The sequence below is a fragment of the Delphinus delphis genome, chromosome 1, assembly GCF_949987515.2.
Source record: "Delphinus delphis chromosome 1, mDelDel1.2, whole genome shotgun sequence".
NCBI lineage: Eukaryota > Metazoa > Chordata > Mammalia > Artiodactyla > Delphinidae > Delphinus > Delphinus delphis.
The window spans coordinates 129171045-129193335 of NC_082683.1; the positions used below are offsets into that span (position 1 = coordinate 129171045).

General features: G+C 39.2%; 1 protein-coding gene and 1 pseudogene across 3 annotated transcripts in view; one reads left to right on the top strand and one right to left on the bottom strand.

The window, feature by feature from the left end:
* Nucleotides 1-22291, bottom strand: part of ANKRD45 (ankyrin repeat domain 45) — a 61649-nt gene that overhangs the window by 2361 nt on the left and 36997 nt on the right. The window contains exon 6 of one of the 3 annotated variants that reach the window (XM_060034118.1): nucleotides 3228-6560. The exons of 1 other annotated variant lie outside the window; for it this stretch is intronic. In XM_060034118.1, coding sequence (XP_059890101.1) covers nucleotides 6529-6560 — 32 coding nt within the window. In that variant the 3' untranslated portion in view covers nucleotides 3228-6528. Of the gene's footprint in view, nucleotides 1-3227; nucleotides 6561-13044; nucleotides 13653-22291 lie in introns of those variants that run through there. One more of the 3 variants, XM_060034111.1, reaches the window with a different exon arrangement.
* Nucleotides 6656-10121, top strand: LOC132425550 (large ribosomal subunit protein eL32-like; annotated as a pseudogene).

Here is a 22291-nt window from a genome sequence, read left to right on the forward strand (position 1 = left end):
AAAGAAGAAAATGAGACTTGCCAGGACCCAATCCATCCACATTCTTTCTACCTAAGATTATACCATAGTCAGATATAAGCACATTTCTTCTTGCCACAAGGTACATGTTAATACTGCCTGTTCCACCTTTGCTCTAAGAACATTAACAGCAGTGTTAGTGTTTCTTCCTCATACTGCTCCGTGTGTACGGGGGAGGGATTGTATTGATTTTTGCACATACCATGTATTGTACGATTTTGCCTTCCCCACTGGACAGTGAGTTTCTTGAGGGTCAGGGCTGACTACTGATTTTCCTTAAGGCTGTGCACACAGTATGCGGCACACAACAGGCTCTCCATAAATATGTGATGAACTGAACTCTTTGAGGGGGAACTCTTTCTCCACGGGTACAAATCATTCTAGAATTTTCTTTTACTACTGCCATCCCTTGTCCCTTTTTTCTTCTCTCAGGCCCCTCCAAATCCAAAATGGCAAATGAGAAACAAGGTCAAAGCTGAGTCACGTCAGTTAAGGTCGGGGATGGGGAAGGATGTGAACTAACCTCAAAACAAAGGAAGAGACAAAAGTTGAGGTTTGCTCATATGGTAGCTTTGAGTGAATTAGGAAAAGTCTCCCTTGCTAACAACAGGGCACATGGCTTGGCACATGAATAACAGGCTGGACTTCAGCCCCAATACCCACCCCCATCACAGCTGCCCCTTTGTGGGGGACATAGCTTGCACAAATCTATGTGGGGTCCTGAGAAGAGCTCATTCCCTTTTTCTTTTCCTTGCAGCTAGAGTTAACCTAAAATTCCTGGAGGCTCCTGAAGTATCCCCATTATTTGTGGAGCTCATCTTTGGATATTTATTTTGCATTTGTTTGGTCTGCAAGCCACAATGATTTTGGTGTGAAGCAGAGGGTGGGCCAGAGATGGGATTCAAAACGTTGTATCTTCAAACCTGTCCCTCAAGTAGCACTTCACATCCTTGTCACCTTCACAGCCCACTCATCATTACAGCATCACTCTCAAATCAAGTTCTCTAAACTGTTAAGACCAGCAATACCTTCTGCCAAAGCTAAGCAGGTTCAGAGTTGAAATCAAGATGAAGGCACTCGAAAATCATAAAAAATGCTCAGCTCTGTGTCTGTTTGCCACAGACAGTACTGCCAACTGATTTCACATGAAAGCCATTTTCATGCCTAATTCCTATTGGTTTCTTGCCAACTTACTTTCATTCTGATTGGTTACACACATTATCCCCACCCCCAATCCAGAAGAGGCTAAGTGATCCCAGTTCCAGGGAAATTTGCATTTCTTAATATTCAAGCTGTGTCTATATATACAACTGTTTTAACTGATTTTCTCTGCCTGATGTAATGGCTGAAATGGTCATGGACCATGCAGACGGAACCTCCTCCTATACGGTTTCTTAATATATACTGTTTTTCTTTCTTCAACCCTAACCCTTTTCAACACTGCTTTGTCTCCCCTCTGACTTTTTCATTCATCATTTTCTGTTTTCTCTTTTTCCATCTCTCTTTTCTTCTCAGTGGAGTTTCGCCTTTTCCTCCTTAACTCCTATTTGTCATTGGGTTTTGGTCCTTGAAGAAACAATATCACCCATTCTTCACAGGACAAATGCATCCCAAATTCTGTGATGCCTAACATGATATCTTTACCTCAAATCTAATCATTAAAAACAAATACAGCATAAATTTAAACAAATGAACAAGCTATTAATTTGTAGTTTACTTTCAAGGAAGTTATTTTGTGACAATGAAATTCTATCCTCTCATCCCTGTGCCACACTAATCAAATCCTCTTCCCCTGGGCACCAAGGATAATACCACAGCAGTGAGATTACTAACTCTGTCGTCGATCTTCTCCATCACTATATCAAGGAAACGTGAACAAACGAAAGTCCCAATTCCTACTTGAGACTAAGTAGTATCAGTCAACAGCTCTATGTCTCCCTCTGACTGCAGCAACCACCACTGGTACTCACATGCCATTCCCCTAAAATAGATGCTTGACAGCGTTTTGTTGCTGTCATCTGGTATGGTTCCTTTAAGCCCCTGGGTCCACCCCTACCATAAATCCCAAGGACCACGTTGAAAAAAAAATGTCTTATTCTCAGGCTGTCTCCTGAGAGACCCATTCTTTACTCATTCCCATCCTGCCCTTACTGAACTCTTCTGGTTACCAAGTTCACTAACTTTTCTCCCATTTTCATCTTAACCTTATCTACATTGTTTGTCACCTTGATTTCTCTCCTCCTCAGGTCACTTTGAGTCATGTCCTTCCAGTTCTATCTAGTTCCTATCCCACTGCTGTCCTCTCAGGCTCACCTGGGTCACCTAGACCCTCCAGGTAAGACTCATACAGTTTCACATTTCCAAAGTCAGATTCTCCATGGCTTTTGGAAAAATACTCATACCTCAAGAAAACTTGAACAAAATTCATAGAGTCGGCTCTAGATTACATATAGTTCTGAGAGCTACAGATAGCACATAACTAAAATACACAGAGATGACCACATTTCTCTACATAACAGTATTTCCCATAGAGCAAAAAAGAAAGCAATAATAAATGTATATTTCACCATTTTTGGTAGAGCCAGTTGAACAGACGTTGGTGGCTTTGAATGTTGAGAGGTGAGAGGCTTTCCAGTGTGTTTCCCCCAAACTCCATCTTTTGACGATAGACTATACTGTCTCCCTAAGACAGGCACATGACAGGTTGATTAGTCATAGTTCCCCAACCCCCTAACACTGTGATTGGTTCAGAGCATGGGACTCAGACAAGACCAATCAGATGATGCCTTGATATATATACCATTATTGGGAGAGAGCTGCTCTCTTTCCATTTGAGTTTAGTTGTGGTGATGACTGCCTAGAACAGCTAGAGGCCACCTTCCCAGCTGCACTGAGAAAGCACACCTCAAGTCTGAGACTGAGAAAAGCTTTTCTGAGTCTGAAAGTTTCCATGACACACCACCTGGATATCTCTGAGGTCTTAAAAAATGACCTCACAATCCTGCCTGAGATTTTACCTTTTCTCAGAAGCCGTTTCTTAGTTTGAGAATTTTCTGCCATCTAGAAAGGCTAGAAATGAGAACTAATTTTATTTTCAAACCTAGCAAGTACTGAATCCTTTATATTTCTTTTAAATGTTATTTGAAAACTGAACTGTTCCTTTTCAGCTCATCTCTCTCCTATTTTAGTAGGAGAATCCAGGTGGCAGTTGAACACTGGAAAAGTCCTTAGCAGGATCACTGAGCGCATTACTTAGACAAAAGTGTGGCCAAACTTACCACCATCACATAACAAGGGCCCCTTTTCTCCAGCTTCTAATGATATTTTCCTCTCTTTCTTGTAAATTCCCACTAATAGCCTCCTAGACAGCCTTAAAGATTCTGCTAATAATCTAAGGCTCTGCAGGCTTTCACTAACACTCCCCTCTGGCCCCTTCCAGCATCTGCCTACTACCCAGTCCCAAAATGGCAACGCCACATTTTAGGGTTTGTTATGTCAATTTCTCACTTCCTGGTTCCAAAATTTTTATGCTATACATTGCTGCATAACAAACAGACACAAACCTTAGTAGTTTAGAACAACAATCATTTATTTGGCTGAGATCAACAATTTTGGCAGGGCTCAACAGAGGCTTGTCTCTGCTCCATACAGCATTGGCTGTGGTGGCTCCACTGGAGGATCCACTTCCAAGATGACTCACCTGTATCACTGATGACTGCTGGCTGGAGCTCAGCCAGGGCCTCAGTGCCTGTCCATATGGGTCTCTCCAAGCCAGCATCTCAAGAGAACTAGGTAGAAACTGTATCACCTTTTATCTTTTATGATCTATGGAAATCACATAGTATTACTTCTACTGTAATCACAGGCCTGCCCAGGTTCATGATGAGAGAACAGAGACCCACCTCCCTATGTCAGGAATGTCATGACCGTGGGATGGGAGATGCGACCATCTTGGAAAATACAATCTATCACAAATTAGATGCAACATTGGGATGGATTATCAGCCCTTTATAATTTGGGGCATCATGGTAGCCTAAGTAGCAGTCTGACTGCTTTAGCTCAGTCTAGAGCAGTTCTCAAAGGGTAGACCATATGCCAGTTGTGATTCATAACAAAATTCCATCACATATAGCGAAATGAAAACATAAAAGTCTATAATAAAACTTAATTTATTCAACTTAAAGAGCAGAGCCTTACACTGAAATCATATCTTCCCCTTTTTTGGTGTTAATATGTCTTTTCTTCTCTTAAATGATAGCAATAACAGATAATAGCTGTTTTCTTAATGATGTCATACCAATCTCCTCCCTTTTTTATTTTTTTACAGTTTTCTTAATCAATGAAAAAAAATACAAAAGCCTAAGGAACCACTATCTAGAAGTTATCAGAACACTTAATGTAGCCTTTGCTTTACTACCTCTCAAATAATGTGATTTTTAATTTACTAGTATGCACCTTGAAATAGTAATTAATTATTCTGTGGGTGTGTGGAAAAAGTCATGCAGCTACTCGAGTAATAGCTAAAACTCAAAGTATAAGGACCTTTCACACTCCTGTGAATATACTTATAATTCAATGCAACAATAGGTCACAAGACATATCGTATCTCTCAAAACATACTAAAGTAACAGATCTACAGATATAAATGTATATTCAGACTGTCACAACAATGAAATCTTTGAAATGAGATCCAGGAATTCCTTGGTAATCACCAGGTTCATATGCCTAAAAAGTAATGTGGCATTCAAGAAGAAAGTTTAAAAATAGACAATTAGAGAAGAAACTAGATATACAGTCATAATGCTCGACGTGTGTGTGGCTTGTCTTCTGGAGGAGCAGGAGTGGAAATAGGGCACTGACACTAGCAAAATATGGAGAAAAGGATTCAGGATTCATTTCCATTAAGGCGAACAAGCTTTATAGATGAATGAAGACTACTGAGTTCTATGAAAAACGTGGCACCGAAAGAGAATTCATTCAACTATTATTTACTAACTTACTATGTTACAGGTTCTTTAGGAATGAAGAAAAACAAGACAAGGCCCCTATCCTCAAAAAGCTCAATAGTTCACATGTGAACAATTAAATAGAATACAGTATGAAGCTATTAATGCTATGGGTGCCCCAAAGAAGGAGGGATTAATTCTTCCTAACACTGGGGTAGAGGTCATGGAATGGAGAATTACAGATTGCCTCGCCAAGGGTCAGGATTGACTTTTTTTCAGCTTTATTGAGGTATAATTGACAATATAATTGAATATTGTCATATTCAAGATCAAGGCTCAGAAATGTAGAATTAGAGTAGAAATAACAAAAACGGCACCTGGCCTTTTCCCAAATTATTGCGGTGCTTAAAGATAATAGACTTCTCACAATCTACAATATTAAGAGAACGGAGCAAACAAAGGTCTTCTTTGCACTACTCCATAAACACCCACTGGATCTACCAGAGAGGGGAGTGAGAGTCATTGCCCTTTTCTTCTGCTTAAGGCAACTGAAACTGAATTGCTCATACATAAAAAAAAAATCTCAAAACTTTTAAATTTGTGAGACAGTGTTACCTCAAAATCATGGTTGAGAAAATGCCAACTGACAAGGAATTACTGAATTGCTCATTTCTTTTCCTTCCCCTCAACAACGAAAAACTAGCTTTCAGGATGGGACAAAGAAGGAAGAGAATAAGTTTCTTTCTATACAACTTTTCCGGAAAGTCACAGAGTAGTAGAAGGTTCAGGGACTCTTAGACAAAGTAGATAAAAGGACATTCCAAATCACTAATATGAAACCAACGATATCTAAAATGTAGGTAATATAAAACAAAAGGAAAATGGCAGGTAGTACAGATATAATAACTATATTGCTAAACCTACTGAGTAGGGGAAATCTAAATATAAAACTAAACAGATTTGTATTTATTAATTTAAAGACAAGGGTGTTAAAGATAAACAGGAAGATTTACTAAGAGACTATATCCCACCTTAAAGGTGAATTTTAATTTGGACATAAAAAAGTAATAGCTGTATAAGCAGAGGACCCTGATCCAAACCATCCTTAATATTTCCTTGCTCCAGAATGTCATCCCATAGCTTCCCTTTTGAGAGAGGGAGAACAAATTTTTCTTCTGGAAATGGCCAACATGTCTTTTTTTTTTTTTTTTTAATAGAATTCCTCCAGAAATTTCCTGCCTCAGTTACACAGAAAACTGTTAGATTCTCTAAGTAGCTTTTAAAGCTTCCATATGGTCTTTGTGAGTGACTCACAGCCAAGTGCTTTCTGGAAGGAGTACGTGGAACTCACATGAAACTGACTTGCAGAGGCAGAGGCAAGGCCAGAGAGTCTGGACGTAAGCATGCTGAATGGGGTAAAACGAAACAAGGGAGATTTAATTTCATACTTAAACATTTTTATAAAACCCCACATCTATTTAACTTCAGTCGGCATGAATAGGTTTGCCTTTATAGATATAGAAGAAGATGCGGCCTTTTATAAGACTTCTTTTCTGACCATGGCTTAGAATACAGATTTGGCACTTTTCACTTGACCTGAAAGGAAGCAGATTTTTAAATTACATTTAATTAGCTTGCTATAGCAAACAAAAATGAAGCCAGTTTTTAAAAACAATGGGCATGAAATCATAATGTCCAAGCCTGAACCAGTCATTAATGAAACCTTGATGTTTGTATGTCAATTCAAGTATTCCCACCTTTTTTTTTAATATTTAAAGCTGTGAGATCACACTTATATAATCAGTATTACTGTTCCTAATTCAGCCATGTGAATAAACTGCTTAACCTCATGTGTTTGCACTTTCTTCATTGTAAAACAAGGGGGTCATTTCAGAGGTTCCATCAAGATCTAACATTTCTATAATATGAACATGCAAGATACTGGGGTGCTTGGAGGGGACAGAGAGGACTTGGGTAAAGAGGCAATTTTTTTAAATTGAAGTATATTATATTTACAATGTTGTGTTAATTTCTGCTATACAGAAAGTGATTCAGTTATACATATATATGTATATATACATATATATTCTTTTTCATATTCTTTTCCATTATGGTTTATTACAGAATATTGACTATAGTTCCCTCTGCTATACAGTAGAACCTTGTTGTTTATCCATTCTATATATAATAGTTTGCATCTGCTAATTACAAACTCCCAACCCATCCCTCCCCTACCCCCCCTTGGCAAACACAAGCCTGTTCTCTATGTCTGTGAGTCTGTTTCTGTTTCGTAGATAAGTTCATTTGTGTCATATTTTAGATTCCACATATACGTGATATCATCATATTTGCCTTTCTCTTTCTCTAGGTCCATCCATACTGCTGCAAATGGCATTATTTCATTCTTTTTTATGGCTGAGTAGCATTCTGTTGCATATATATACCACACCTTTATCCATTCATCTGTTGAGGGACATCTAGGTTGTCTCCATGTCTTGGCTATTGTTAATAGTGCTGCTATGAATATAAGGGTGCATGTATCTTTTTGAATTACAATTGTTTCTGGATATATGCCCAGAAGTGGGATTGCTGGATCACATGGCAACTCTATTTTTAGTTTTTTGAGGAACTTACATACTGTTTTCCACAGTGGCTGCAGCAATTTACATTCCTACCAACAGCACAGGAGGGTTCGCTTTTCTCCACACCCTCTCCAGCATTTGTTTCTTATAGACTTTTTAATGATGGCCATTCTGACTGATGTGAGGTTGCACCTCACTGTAGTTTTGATTTGCATTTCTCTAATAATTAATGATGATAAACATCTTTTCATGTGTTTATTGGCCATCTGTATGTCTTCTTTGGAGAAATGTCTATTTAGGTCTTCTGCCCATATTTTGATTGGGTTGTTTTTTTGTTATTGAGTTGTATGAGCCATTTGTATATTTTGGAAATTAAGCCCTTGTCGGTGGCATCATTTGCAAATATTTTCTCAAAGCTTTTAAGTTTGATTAGGTCCCATTGGTTTATTTTTGCTTTTATTTCTACTGCCTTGGGAGACTGACCTAAGAAAACATTGCTACGATTTATGTCTGAGAATGTTATTCCTATGTTCTCTTCTAAGAGTTTTATGGTGTCATGTCTTATATTTAAGTCTTTAAGCCATTTTGAATTTATTTTTGTGTATGGTGTGAGGGTGTGTTCTAACTTCATGGATCTACATGTGGCTGTCCAACTGCCAGCACCACTTGCTGAAGAGACTGTCTTTTTCCCATTGTGTATTCTTGCCTCCTATGTCAAAGATTAATCAACCACAGGTGTGTGGGTTTATTTTAGGGCCTTCTATTCTGTTCCACTGATCCATATGTCTGTTTTTGTGCCAATACCACGCTGTTTTGATTACTGTAGTTTTGCAGTATTGTCTGAAGTCTGGGAGGGTTATGTCTCCTGCTTTGTTCTTTTTCCTCAGGATTGCTTTGGCAATTCTGGGTCTTTTATGGTTCCATATAAACTTTAGGCTTATTTGTTCTAGTTCTGTGAAAAATATCATGGGCAATTTGATAGGGATCGCATTAAATCTGTAGATTGCTTTGAGCAGTATGGCCATCTTAACAATATTAATTCTTCCAATCCAAGAGCATGGGATATCTTTCCATTTCTTTGAATCATCTTCAATTTCCTTTATTCATGTTTTATAGTTCTCAGCATATAAGTCTTTCATCTCCTTGGTCAGGTTTATTCTTAAGTATTTTTTTGATGCAATTTTAAAAGGGATTTTCTTTTTACATTCCCTTTCTGACATTTCTGTGTTTGTGTAAAGAAATGTAACCAATTTCTGTATGTTAATCTTGTATCCTGTTACCTTCCTGAATGCAATTATCAGTTCTGATAGTTTTTGTGTGGAGTCTTTATGGTTTTCAATATATAGTATCATGTCATCTGCATATAATGACAATTTTATCTCTTCCCTACCAATATGGATATCTTTTATTTCTTTTTCTTGTCTGATTGCTGTGGCTAGTACTTCCAAAACTATGTTGAATAGAGGTGGTGAGAGTGGGCATCCTGTCTTGTTCCAGATTTTAGCGGGAAGGCTTTCAGCTTTTCACTGTTGAGTACTGTATTGGCTGTGGGTTTGTCATAAATAGCTTTTATTATGTTGAGATAATATTCCCTCTATACCCACTTTCATAAGAGTTTTTATCATGAATGGATGTTGAATTTTATCAAACGCTTTTTCTGCATCTAATGAGAGGAACATGTGGTTTTTGTCTGTTATTGATGTGGTGTATCACACTGATTGACTTGCATATGTTGAACCAACCTTGTGACACTGGGATAAATCCAACTTGGTCATGGTGTATGATCTTTTTTATATGTTGTTGGATTCATTTTGCTAGTATTTTGTTGAGAATTTTTGCATCTATATTCATCAGAGACATTGGCCTGTAATTTTCTTTTTTGGTTGTGTCTTTGTCTGGTTTTGGTATCAGGGTGATAGTGGGAGTGTTCCCTCCTCTTCAGTCTTTTGGAAGAGTTTGAGAAGGATCGGCATAAGTTCTTCTTTGTATGTTTGGTAGAATTCTCCTGTGAAGCCATCTGGTCCTGGACTTTTGTTTGTAGGGAATTTTTTTTATAACAGATTCTATTTCACTTCTAGAGATCAGTCTATTCCAATTACCTATATATTTTTGATTCAGTTTTGGTAGGCTGTGTGTTTCTAGAAATGTGTCCATTTGTTCTAAGTTGTCCAATTTTTTGGACAGACTCCTCGTAAAGCCCAAGGTTGTCAAAAAGAGGACCAAGAAGGTCATCAAGCACCAGTCAGATCAATATGTCAAAATTAAGCAGAACTGACAGAAATCCAGAAGCATTGACAACAGGATGCACAGGAGATTCAAGGGCCAGATCTTGATGCCCAACATTGGTTATGGGAGCAACAAGAAAACAAAGCAGATGCTGCCCAGCAGCATCTGGAAGTTCCTGGTCCACAATGTCAAGGAGCTTGAAGCGCCACTGTTGTGCAACAAATCTTACTGTGCTGAGATTGCTCACATCTCCTCCAAGAACCACAAAACCACTGTGGAAAGAGCAGCCCAGCTAGCTATCACAGTCACCAATCCCAGCACCAGGCTATGCAGCAAAGAAAATGAATAGAGGGCTTCCCAGGTGGCGCAGTGGTTGAGAGTCTGCCTGCCGATGCAGGGGACACCGGTTCGTGCCCCGGTCCAGGAAGATCCCACATGCTGCCGAGCGGCTGGGCCCGTGAGCTATGGCCGCTGAGCCTGCGCATCTGGAGCCTGTGCTCCGCAGCGGGAGAGGCCACAACAGTGAGAGGCCTGCATACCGCAAAAAAAAAAAAAGAAAGAGAAAATGAATAGATTGCTCATGGGCACATTGTATTTGTGTTAATAAAACCATGAAACTTGACCAAAAAAAAAAAAAAATCTGTGTACTGATTTATTTAAGTAATTTACTTTCCAATTGTGATTTTCTCTTTCCTATAGATTCTTGCTTCTTTTCTATTTAGAGAAGACCTTTCAATATTTCCTTTAGAACAGGTTTAATATTGCTGTATTCTTTTAGCTTTTGCTTGTCTGAGAAATTCTTTATCTCTCCTATTTTAAATGATAATCTTGCCAGGTAGAGTATCCTATATTGCAGATTTTTCCCTTCAGGACTTTGAATATATCTTACCACTCCCTTCTGGCTTGCAACATTTCTGTAGAGAAATCAGTTGATAGCCTTATGGGGGTTTCCTTGTAATTAACTCCTTGTTTTCCTCTTGCTGCCTTTAGAATCCTCCCTTTATCTTTCACTTTTGCCACTTTAATTATAGTATATCTTGGTGTAGGTCTGTTTGGGTTCATCATGTTTGGGACCCTTCATGCTTCCTGTACCTGGATACGTTTCCTTCTTTAGGTTTGGGGTGTTTTCAGCCATAATTTCTTCAAATACATTTTTGATTCCCTTTTCTCTTTCTTCTCCTTCTGGGATCCTTATTATGTGTAGACTGGCGTGCTTTATATTATCCCATAGGTCTCTTATATTGCTTTCAATTTTTTTTCATTTGGCTTTCTGTCTGCTGTTCTGATTGGGTGATTTCCATTATTCTAACTTGCAGATCACTTATTCGCTCTTCTACATTATTCAATCTGCTACTTATTGCCTTAAACTCAGCTTTCATCTCAGCAAATAAGTCTTTTAATTTGTCTTGGTTCCTCTTTATAGTTCCTGGTCCTTTTTACAGTAATCTGCATTTCTATCAATAGCCCTTCTTAATTCCTTAAGTATTTTCAGTATCTCCTTTTTAAACTCGGTGTCTATTAGACTGAAGAGGTCTGTTTCATTATTTGTTCTTTCAGGGGAATTCTCTTGATCTTTTAATTGGGAGTGGTCCCTCTCATTCTTCATTTTACTTATATTTCTCTTACTCTATGAGTTTAGTAGAAACAATTATCTACTGTGGTCTTGGAGGGCTATTTTTATGTAGAAGTGTCCCTGTGTAGCTTGTGTGGGTTTAATATTTTTGGTGCAAGGGCTGTTTTTTAGCATGGATGGCTGCCACATCTTTCCTCAGTGTCTGCTGGCTGTTATCCCACTGACGGGGATATGACTGATGTTGTGGAGAACAGAGTAGGTGTTGGATGTTGAACGGGGCCTCCTCTTTGCTCTGTGGTTGTTACAGCCCTGCTGGGGGCAGGGTCTGCTCCCTAGTTGTTGGCATAGAAGCCCCCAGATCCATTTCTAAGCTGCAGTGTGACGTAGGCAGGATTGGAGCGCTCCCACTGGAAGAGAAGCCACTGAGTATTCCTCCATCGGAGCTGTCCATCGGGGAGTTCACTCTGTGATGTCACCTGTCACCCACTGCATGAGCTCACAAAGTACACTGTTGTGCACACTACCCTCGGCCCTGCCTCCACTGTGGGAATGCAGGCTATCAGCCCTGGTGCCCCTCAGGCGCTGTGATCACAAAGCCACCAGCACAGATCCATAGGCGTCAATCCACTGAAGTCAGGTACCAGGACCACAGCAGTTGCGCACCTGGACCTGCCATGGGAGCTAGGGAAATAGCCCAGACTCTGGCCCCACCTCCACGTGCATGCAGCCACAAAGCCCACAGCTGCTAAGGCCAGACCCGTCCCAGCCATAGGAGCACCCGTTGTCCACTCAGATGTCCCACAGGCACTGAGTTTACAAAGCAAGCGGCGGTGCTGTGGATCACATGCCATGGGGGGAAGGCTCTGCTTTCTGCCCCACCTCCACGTGTGGGCAACCTGCTGGTGCTTGCATGCTCCCAGAGCTCATAGAGGTGGCAATGAGAAAGAGGCTGCTATGGCAAGCCCCACCCCCCACTTCACTTATGCATTAACAATGGGGTTTCAATGGCAGCACACACTGGCCGTAAGCATGCCAAAAGTGAGGTTGCAATGGCGGGTCCTGTCCTTCTCTTCGAGTGCCTCTTAACAATGGCACTTCACTTCTACGGTGGGCCAGGCTTCTTCCACATACATCCTGCAACACACATCCTGCAACATCCTGGTTGCAGCCCTTACCACACTCCAGGCCCTTCAGGCTGCCTCCGCAGGGTTAACCCCAGTACTCTCCCCAGGTCTGTCCTCTGAAGCCCGAGTTTTTGCAAACAGCCCTCACATGTAGGTCCACATCTCGGACTGGGGACTTCAGCAAGGCAGCACAGATCCTCTGTGCCGGTCTCTCTCTGTTCTTCCTGCTGCAAACCAGCTTCTACGCTCTCCTCCAAGCCTCTGAAGCTCCCTTTCTGTCCCAGGTGATCTCTCCACCAGTGCGGGGGCTTCCCAGGGTACGAGAACCTTTCCTCTTTCATAGCTCTCTCCCAGGGGCACAGGTCCTATCCTGCTTGCTTCCTTTTTTTTTTTTTCTTTCATCCTACCTAGTTACATGGAGATCTTCCTCGCACTTCTGCGTGTCTGAGACTTTCTGCCAGAATTCAATAGGTATTCTGTGATAACTGTTCCACATGTAGATGTATTCATTATGTATTTGTGGGAAAAGGTGAGCTCCACATCGTTCTATTCCACCATCTTGATTGGAGCCTCTGCAATTCTTCCTCAGAGATGAGAAGGGAAGGAGGGAGGGTTGTTGGGCCAGACTAATAATAGTGGTAGCTTGGGCGGGGAAGGTGGGAAGTGAACTGTATAACCAACAACTCGTCTTAACCATCTCATTCCTGGACTATACTGGTCTCACTCTCTCTGCTCTCTTCTCCCACCAATCCATTTTGCAAGGACAGCCAGATTATTCTCCACTACTTAATCCCTCGTCTCTCCTACCCCAAACAAAGCCTTTAATGGCAACCCACTGCATTGAAAGTAAAGTCCAAACTTTGAAGCTTATAATTCAGTACTTTTTAAAAATTTATTTATTTTATTTTTGGCTGTGTTAGGTCTTCATTGCTATGCACAGGCTTTCTCTAGTTGCAACGAGCGGGGGCTACTCTTCATTGCAGTGCGTGGGCTTCTCATTGCGGAGGCATCTCTTGTTGCAGAGCACAGGCTCTAGGCACACGGGCTTCCGTAGTTGCATCACGTGGGCTCAGTAGCTGTGGCTTGTGGGCCCTAGAGTGCAGGCTCAGTAGTTGTGGCACACGGGCTTAGCTGCTCCATGGCATGTGGGATCCTCCTGGTGCAGGGATCGAACCTGTGTCCCCTGCATTGGCAGATGGATTCTTAACCACTGCACCACCAGGGAAGTCCCTAATTCAGTACTATTAATGAAATGATCACAAGCTAACTTTCCAACCTTATTTTCTACTCTTCCTTAATGTGTACTCAACTACAATCAGCCAGATGGATACTGACCACTTCCTTAGTCCCATATTTCAACTTTTCATCATTATGTTGTGTTTCATTCCAGAATTCCCCACATATTCCACCTTGGTTACCTATCCTTTCAGGTAATTCCTCTTTCTTCATGATGCCTTCCCTTTATGCTTAGGCTTCCCTGAACATACACAGCTCTTAGTTTATCTTTTCAAGTAGGCATGTTTACTCACAAAGTGGTTGGTGGACTCCTTAAAGACAAGGATGGTGCAAAGGCATCTATTTCCCTTCAGGGGACCTAGGAGAGTGCTATGTGTATGCTCATTCGACATTAGGTACAGTTGGCAAGGGACAGTTTGTCATACTACCTAGAACAGATTCAGTGCCTTAACCTTTAAAAAACCATGGCTCCTTTCGATAAACATAAAAATTTTAAGTACTGGGTATCCACATACAAAAGAATGAAGCTGGACCCCCTAGCTCACACCATATACAAAAACTAACTTAAAATGGATCACAGACATGTTTAGACATAAGGGCTAAAAAAACTACAAAACTCTTACAAAAAAACATAAAAGTAAATATTGGTGACCGTAGATAAGGCAATGTTTCTTAGATATGACACAAAGCACAATCAGCAAAAGAAAAAATAGATAAATTCGACTTCATCAAACTTAAAGCCTTTTGTGCTTCAAAGAACACAATTAAGAAAATGAAAAGATAATCCACATAATGGGAGAAAATATTTTCAAGTCATATATCTGATAAGAGACTTGTGCCCAAGATACATAAAAACCTTTACAATTCAACAGTAAGAAGAAAAATACATACATGTGGAGACTAAACAACATGCTACTAAAAAACCAATGAGTCAATAAATAAATCAAAGAGAAAAACAGAAAATACCTCAAGACAAACAAAAATGGAAACACAACTTTCCAAAATCTATAGAGGATGTAGGAAAGGCAGTTCTAAGAGGAAAGTTTATAGCAATATAGGTATACCTCAAGAAACAAAAATATCTCAAATAAACAACCTAACCTTCCATGTAAAGGAATTAGAGGAACTTCCCTGGTGGTCCACTGGGTAAGAATCCATGCTCCCAATGCAGGGGGCAGGGGTTTGGTCCCTGTCGGGGAACTAGATCCCACATGTATGCCACAACTAAGAGTTCACATGCTGCAACTAAGAAGCCCGTGTGCCGCAACTAAGAAGCCCACATGCTGCTACTAAGAAGCCTGCATGCCACAACTAAGAAGTCCGCATGCTGCAAATAAGATGTCCACATGTCAGAATTAAAGATCCCACATACCACAATGAAGATCCCGCATGCCGCAACTAAGACCCAGCACAGCCAAAATAAATAAATACAATAAATAATAAATTTAAAGTACTGTCATTTTAAAAAAAGGAATTAGAAAAAGAAACAAAGCCCAAAGTTAGCAGATGGAAAGAAGAAAATAAATATCAGAGCGAAAACAAACAGAGATCAAAAAACAACAGAAAAGATCAATGAATCCAAGAACTGGTTTTTTGAAAAGGTAAATAAAATTGATAAACCTTTAGCCAGGCTCATCAAGAAAAAAAAGAGAGAAGACCCAAATAAACAAGAAATGAAAGAGGAGAAATAACAACTGCTATCACAGAGATACAAAAAAAATCATGAGAGAATATTATGAACAGTTACATGCCAACAAATTGAACAACCTAGAAGAAATGGTCAAATTTCCAGAAAAACACAACTTTCAAAGACTAAATCAAGAAGAAATAGACAATCTGAACAGACCAATCATTACCTGTGAAATTGAAACTGTAATTTTAAAAACTTCCAGAAAGCAAAAGACATGACTAAACGGCTTCACAGAAGAATTGTACCAAACATACAAAGAAGAGTTAATACCTAACCTTCTCAAACTATTCCAAAAAATTTTTAAGATGGGAGAACACTCCCAAATGCATTCTATGATGCCACCATTACCCTAATACCAAAATGAGTCAGGATGGCGGTGTGGGAAGACTCCAAGTTAGCATCTCCCCACAACTAGGGCACCTGCCAGCCGCTGGTGGGAAACCCTGACGCCCAAGGAGATGGGAGGAACCCCCAAGTGAAATGGTGGGACTGAGAGGGGAGGAGAAGTGGAAGCCAGACAGAATCAGCACCGCTGAGGCCGGGAGATCAGGACAGGCAGGCGGGAAGAGCCTTCCAGGAGGAGTGGGAAAGCAGCAGAGGGCAACTGCCCCACCCATTCGAGCCCAGGAAGCCTCCTGGGCTCCCAGGTGAGGTCCCCCACTCTCTGAGACCAGGGGTGGTAGGCAAGCCTGAGCACCTTCTTTTGTGTTGAGGCTAAACCCCGCCTCCCACAGCCCCCAGGGCCTTTTCCAGCCCTGTGGGTCCTGAGCATAGGCCACGCCTACCACCCAAACCTTGCCCTTGCTTAGGCCCTGCCCTCCATAGCTAAGGCCTCCCTGCCTTTTTCCTTTTTTCTTTTTTTTTCTTTTCCCTCCTCTTTTTCACTATTGTGGTACAGTTGTAAATTCTGGTTGTTTAGTTATCTACATTTTTATTTTTGTATTCTTTCTCACATATCTGTTAGTTTACTAGTTTAATTCTATTTTTTACTTTGTTATGATTCTCTCTTTTTTTTTTGCCACCCCACGCGGCTTGCAGTATCCTGGTTCATGAGCCAGGGGTCAGGCCGAAGCTCCTGCACTGGGAACTCCGAGTCCGAACCACTGGACTAACAGAGAACCTCAGTCCCCAGGGAATATTCATCGGAGTGAGGTCTCATGGAGGTCCTCAACTCAGCACCAAGACCCACCTCTACACAACAGCCTACAAATTCCAGTGCTGAAAGCCTCAGGCCAACCAATCACCGAGACGGGAACACAATCCCACTCATTAAAAAAAAGAAAAAAATGAGACAGCAAAAAAATATGTCACAGATGAATGAACAAGGTAAAACCGTACAAAACCAAACAAATGAAGAGGAAACAGGCAATCTACCTGAAAGAGAATTCATTGTAATGATAGTAAAAATGATCCAGAATCTCAGAAATAGAATGGAGGCATGGAATGAGAAAATAAAAAAATATTTAACCAAGATCTAGAAGAACTAAAGAACAAACAAATAACTGAAATGAAAAATACACTAGACAGAATCAATAACAGAATAACTGAGGCAGAAGAACAAATAAGTGAGCTGGTAAACAAAATGGTGCAAATAACTGCCAAGGAGCAGAATAAAGAAAAAACAATGAAAAGAATTGAAGACAATCTCAGAGATCTCTGGGACAACACTAAATGCACCAACATTTGAATTATAGGGGTCCCAGAAGAAGAAGAGAAAAAGAAAGGGTATGAGAAAATATCTGAAGAGACTATAGGTGAAAACTTCCCTAACATAGGAAAGGAAATAGTCACCCAAGTCCAGGAAGTGCAGAGAGTCCCATACAGGATAAACCCTAAGAAAAACACACCAAGACATATTAATCAAACTAACAAAAATTAAATTCGAAGAAAAAATATTAAAAGCAGCAAGAGAAAAACAAAAAATAACATACAAAGTAATCCCCATATGGTTATCAGCTGATTTTTCAGCAGAAACTCTGCAGGCCAGAAGGGAGTGGTAGGATATACTTAAAGTGATGAAACAGAAAAACCTACAACCAACATTACTCTACCCAGCAAGGATCTAACTGAGATTCAACAGAGAAATCAAAAGCTTTTCAGACAAGCAAAAGCTGAGAGAATTCAGCACCACTAAACCAGCTTTACAACAAATGCTAAAGAAACTTCTCTAGGTGGGAAACACAGAGAAGAAAATGACCTACAAAAACAAACCCAGAACAATTAAGAAAATGGTAATCAGAACATACATATCGATAATTACCTTAAACATGAATGGATTAAATGCTCCAACCAAAAGACACAGGCTTGCTGAATGGATACAAAAACAAGACCCATATATATGCTGTCTACAAGAGACACACTTCAGACCTAGGGACACAAACAGACTGAAAGTGAAGGGATGGAAAAAGATATTCCATGCAAATGGAAATAAAAAGAAAGCTGGAGTAGCAATACTCGTATCAGACAAAATAGACTTTAAAATAAAGACTGTTACAAGAGATAAGGAGGGACACCACATACTGATCAAAGGATCAATCTAAGAAGAAGAGTTAACAATTATAAATATTTATGCACCCAACACACAAGCACTTCAATACATAAGGCAACTGCTAACAGCTATAAAAGAGGAAATCAACAGTAACACAATAATAGTGGGGGACTTTAACACCTCACTTACACCAATGGACAGATCATCCAGACAGAAAATTAATAAGGAAACACAAGCTTTAAATGACACGACAGACCAAATAGATTTAGTTGATATTTACAGGACATTCCATCCCAAAACAGCAGATTACATACACTTTCTTCTCAAGTGCACATTGAACATTCTACAGGACAGATCACATCTTGGGTCACAAATCAAGCCTCAGTAAATTTAAGAACATTGAAATCATATGAAGCATCTTTTCTGACCACAACGCTATGAAATTAGAAATCAATCACAGGGGAAAAAACATAAAAAACACAAACACATGGAGGCTAAACAATACAATACTAAATAACCAAGAGATCACTGAAGAAATCAAAGAGGAAATCAAAAAATACCTACAGACAAATTACAATGACAATACGACAATCCAAAACCTATGGGATGCAGCAAAACCAGTTCTAAGAATGAAGTTTATAGCAATATAAGCCTACCTCGAGAAACAAGAAACATCTCAAATAAACAATCTAACCCTACACTTAAAACAAGTAGAGAAAGAAGAACAAAGAAAACCCAAAGTCAATAGAAGGAAAGAAATCATAAAGATCAGAGCAGAAATAAATGAAATAGATACAAAGAAAACAATAGCAAAGATCAATAAAACTAAAAGCTGGTTCTTTGAGAAGATAAACAATATTGATAAACCATTAGCCAGACTCCTCAAGAAAAAGATGGAGAGGACTCAAATCAATAAAATTAGAAATGAGAAAGGAGAAATCACAAATGACACCGCAGAAATACAAAGGATTATAGGAGACCACTACAAACAACTATATGCCAATCAAATGGAAAACCACAAAGAAATGGACAAATTCTTGGAAAGGTACAATTTTCCAAGACTGAACTAGGAAGAATTAGAAAATATAAACAGACATATCACAAGTAATGAAATTCAAACTATAATTAAAAATCTTCCAACCAACAAAACTCCAGGACCAGGTGGCTTCACAGGTGAATTCTAACAAACATTTAGAGAAGCACTAACACCCATCCTTCTCAAACTCTTCCAAAAAATTGCAGAGGGAGAAACACTCCCAAATTCATTCTACAAAGCCACCATCACCCTGATACCAAAACCAGAAAATATATCACAAAAAAAGAAAATTATAGACCAATATCACTGATGAACATAGATGCAAAAATCCAGAACAAAATACTAGCAAACAGAATCCAACAACACATTAAAAGGATCATACACCATGATCAAGTGAGATTTATCCTAGGGATGCAAGGATTCTTACATATACACAAATCAATCAATGAGATACACCATATTAACAAATTAAGGAATAAAAACCATATAATCACTTCAATAGATGCAGAAAAAGCTTTTGACAAAATTCAACACCGATTTATGATAAAAACTCTCCAGAAAATGAGCATAGAGGGAAACTACCTCAACATAATAAAGGGCCATATATGACAAACCCACAGCAAGCATCATTTTCAATGGTGAAATACTGAAAGCATTTCCACTAAGATCAGGAACAAGACAAGGATGTCCACTCTTGCCACTATTATTCAACATAGTTTTGGAAGTCCTAAAAGAAATAAGAGTAATCCAAATTGGAAAAGAAGGAGTAAAACTGTCACTGTCTGCAGATGACATGATACTATACATAGAAAATCCTAAAGATGCCACCAGAAAACTACTAGAACTAATAAATGAATTTGGTAAGGTTGCAGGATACAAAATTAATGCACAGAAATCTCTGGCATTCTTATACACCAACAATATAAAATCAGAAAGAGAAATTAAGGAAACAATCCCACTTACCATCGCAACAAAAAGAATAAAATACCTAGGAATAAACCTGCCCTAGGAGGCAAAAGACCCGTACTCAGAAAACTATAAAACACTGATGAAAGAAATCAAAGATGACATAAACAGATGGAAAAATATACCATGTTCTGGGATTGGAAGAATCAATATTGTGAAAATGACTGTACTACCCAAAGCAATCTGCAGTATCAATGCAATCCCTATCAAACTACCAATGGCATTCTTCACAGAATTAGAACAAAAAATTTTACAATTCATATGGAAACACAAAAGACCCCAAATAGCCAAAGCAATCTTGAGAAAGAAAAATGCAGTTGGAGGAATCAGGCTCACCCACTTCAAACTATACCATAAAGCTACAGTAATCAAGACAGTATGGTACTGGCACAAAACCAGTATAGATCAATGGTACAGGATAGAATGCCCAGAGATAAACCCACGCACATATGGGCACCTAATTTACGACAAAGGAGGAAAGAACATACAGTGGAGAAAAGACAGCCTCTTCAATAAGTGGTGCTGGGAAAACTGGACAGCTACATGTAAAAGAATGAAATTAGAACACTCTCTAACACCATACACAAAAATAAACTTCAAGTGGATTAAAGACCTGAATGTAAGACCAGACACTATAAAACTCTTAGAGGAAAACATAAGAAAAACACTCTTTGACATGAAGACACTATTTGCATATGACAAGATACTCTATATAGAAAACCCTAAATTCTCCACCAAAAAACTATTAGAACTAATAAATGAATTCAGTAAAGTTGCAGGATACAAGATTAATGTACAAAAATCTGTTGCTTTTCCATATGTTAATAATGAACTATCAGAAAGAGAAAGCAAGAAAACAAGCCTGTTTAAAATCCTATTCAAAATCGCATTAAGAAAACCTAGGAATAACTGTAACCTCAGAGGTGAAAAACCTATACTCTGAAAATATAAAACATGAATGAAAGAATTTGAAGATGATAAATGGAAATGGAAAGACATCCCATGTTCCTGAATTAGAAGAATTAATATTGTTAAAATGTCCACACTACACAAAGCAATCTACAGATTTAATGCAATCTCTCTCAAAATACCAATGGCACTTTCCACAGAACTGGAACAAATCATACTAAAATTTATATGTAACCATAAAATACCCCAATTTTCCAATGCAATCTTGAGAAAAAAGAACAAAGCTGGAGGTATCACATGCCCTGACTTCAGAGTATACTACAAAACTACAGTAATCAAAACAGCATGGTGCTGGCACAAAACAGAAAATTAGATCAAGGAACAGAAAAAAGAGCCCAGAGATAAACCCATGCACATATGGTCACCTAATTTATGACAAAGGAAGCAAGAACGTACAATGGAGAAAAAACAGCCTCTTTAATAAGTGGTGCTGGGAAAACTGGACAGCTACATATAAAAGAATGAAATTAGAACATTTTCTCACACCATATATAAAAATAAACTCAAAATGGATTAAAGATCTAAATGTAAGATCTGAAATGATAAAACTCCTAGAACACAGCATAGGCAGAACACTGGCATAAATCACAGCAATAATTTTTTGGATCTGTCTCCAAAGGCAAATGAAACAAAAGCAAAGATAAACAAAGGGGACCTAATTAAACTTAAAAGCTTTTGCACAGCAAAGGGAACCATGGTCAAAAAGGAAAGACAACCTACAGAATATTTGCAAATGATGCAACCAACAAGGGGTTTTTATGCAAAATATACAAACAGCTCAGACAACTCAACATCAAAAAACCAAAAAGTCCGATTAAAAAATGGGCAGACCTGAATTTTTCAAAATTCAGACATTTTTCCAAAGAAGACATACAGATGGCCAACAGGCATACAAATAGACACTCAACATCACTAATCATCAGAGAAACACAAATCAAAACCACAATGAGTTATCCCCCCACACCTGTCAAAATGGCCATCTTCAAAAAGTCCATAAATAACAAATGTTGGCAAGGATATAGAGAAAAGGGAACCCTCTTGCACTGTTGGTGGGAATGTAAATTGGTGCAGCCACTGTGGAAACAGTATGGAGATTCCTCAAAAAACTAAAAATAGAACTACCATATGATCCAACAATTCCACTCCTGAGTGTATATCTGAAGAAAATGAAAACACTAATTCAAAAAGAAACATGCATCCCAATTTTCATAGCAGCATCAATTTACAACAGCCAAGATATAAAAGCAACCTAAGTGTCCCTCAAGAGATAAATGGATATGGAACTCCCTGGTGGCCCAGTGGTTAGGACTTGGTGCTTTCACTGCCAGGGCCCAGGTTCAATCCCTGATTGGAGAACTAAGATCCCACAAGCTGACTGGCATGGCCAAAAATAAAACCAAAAAAACAAAGCAAAACAAAGAGATGAATGGATAAAGA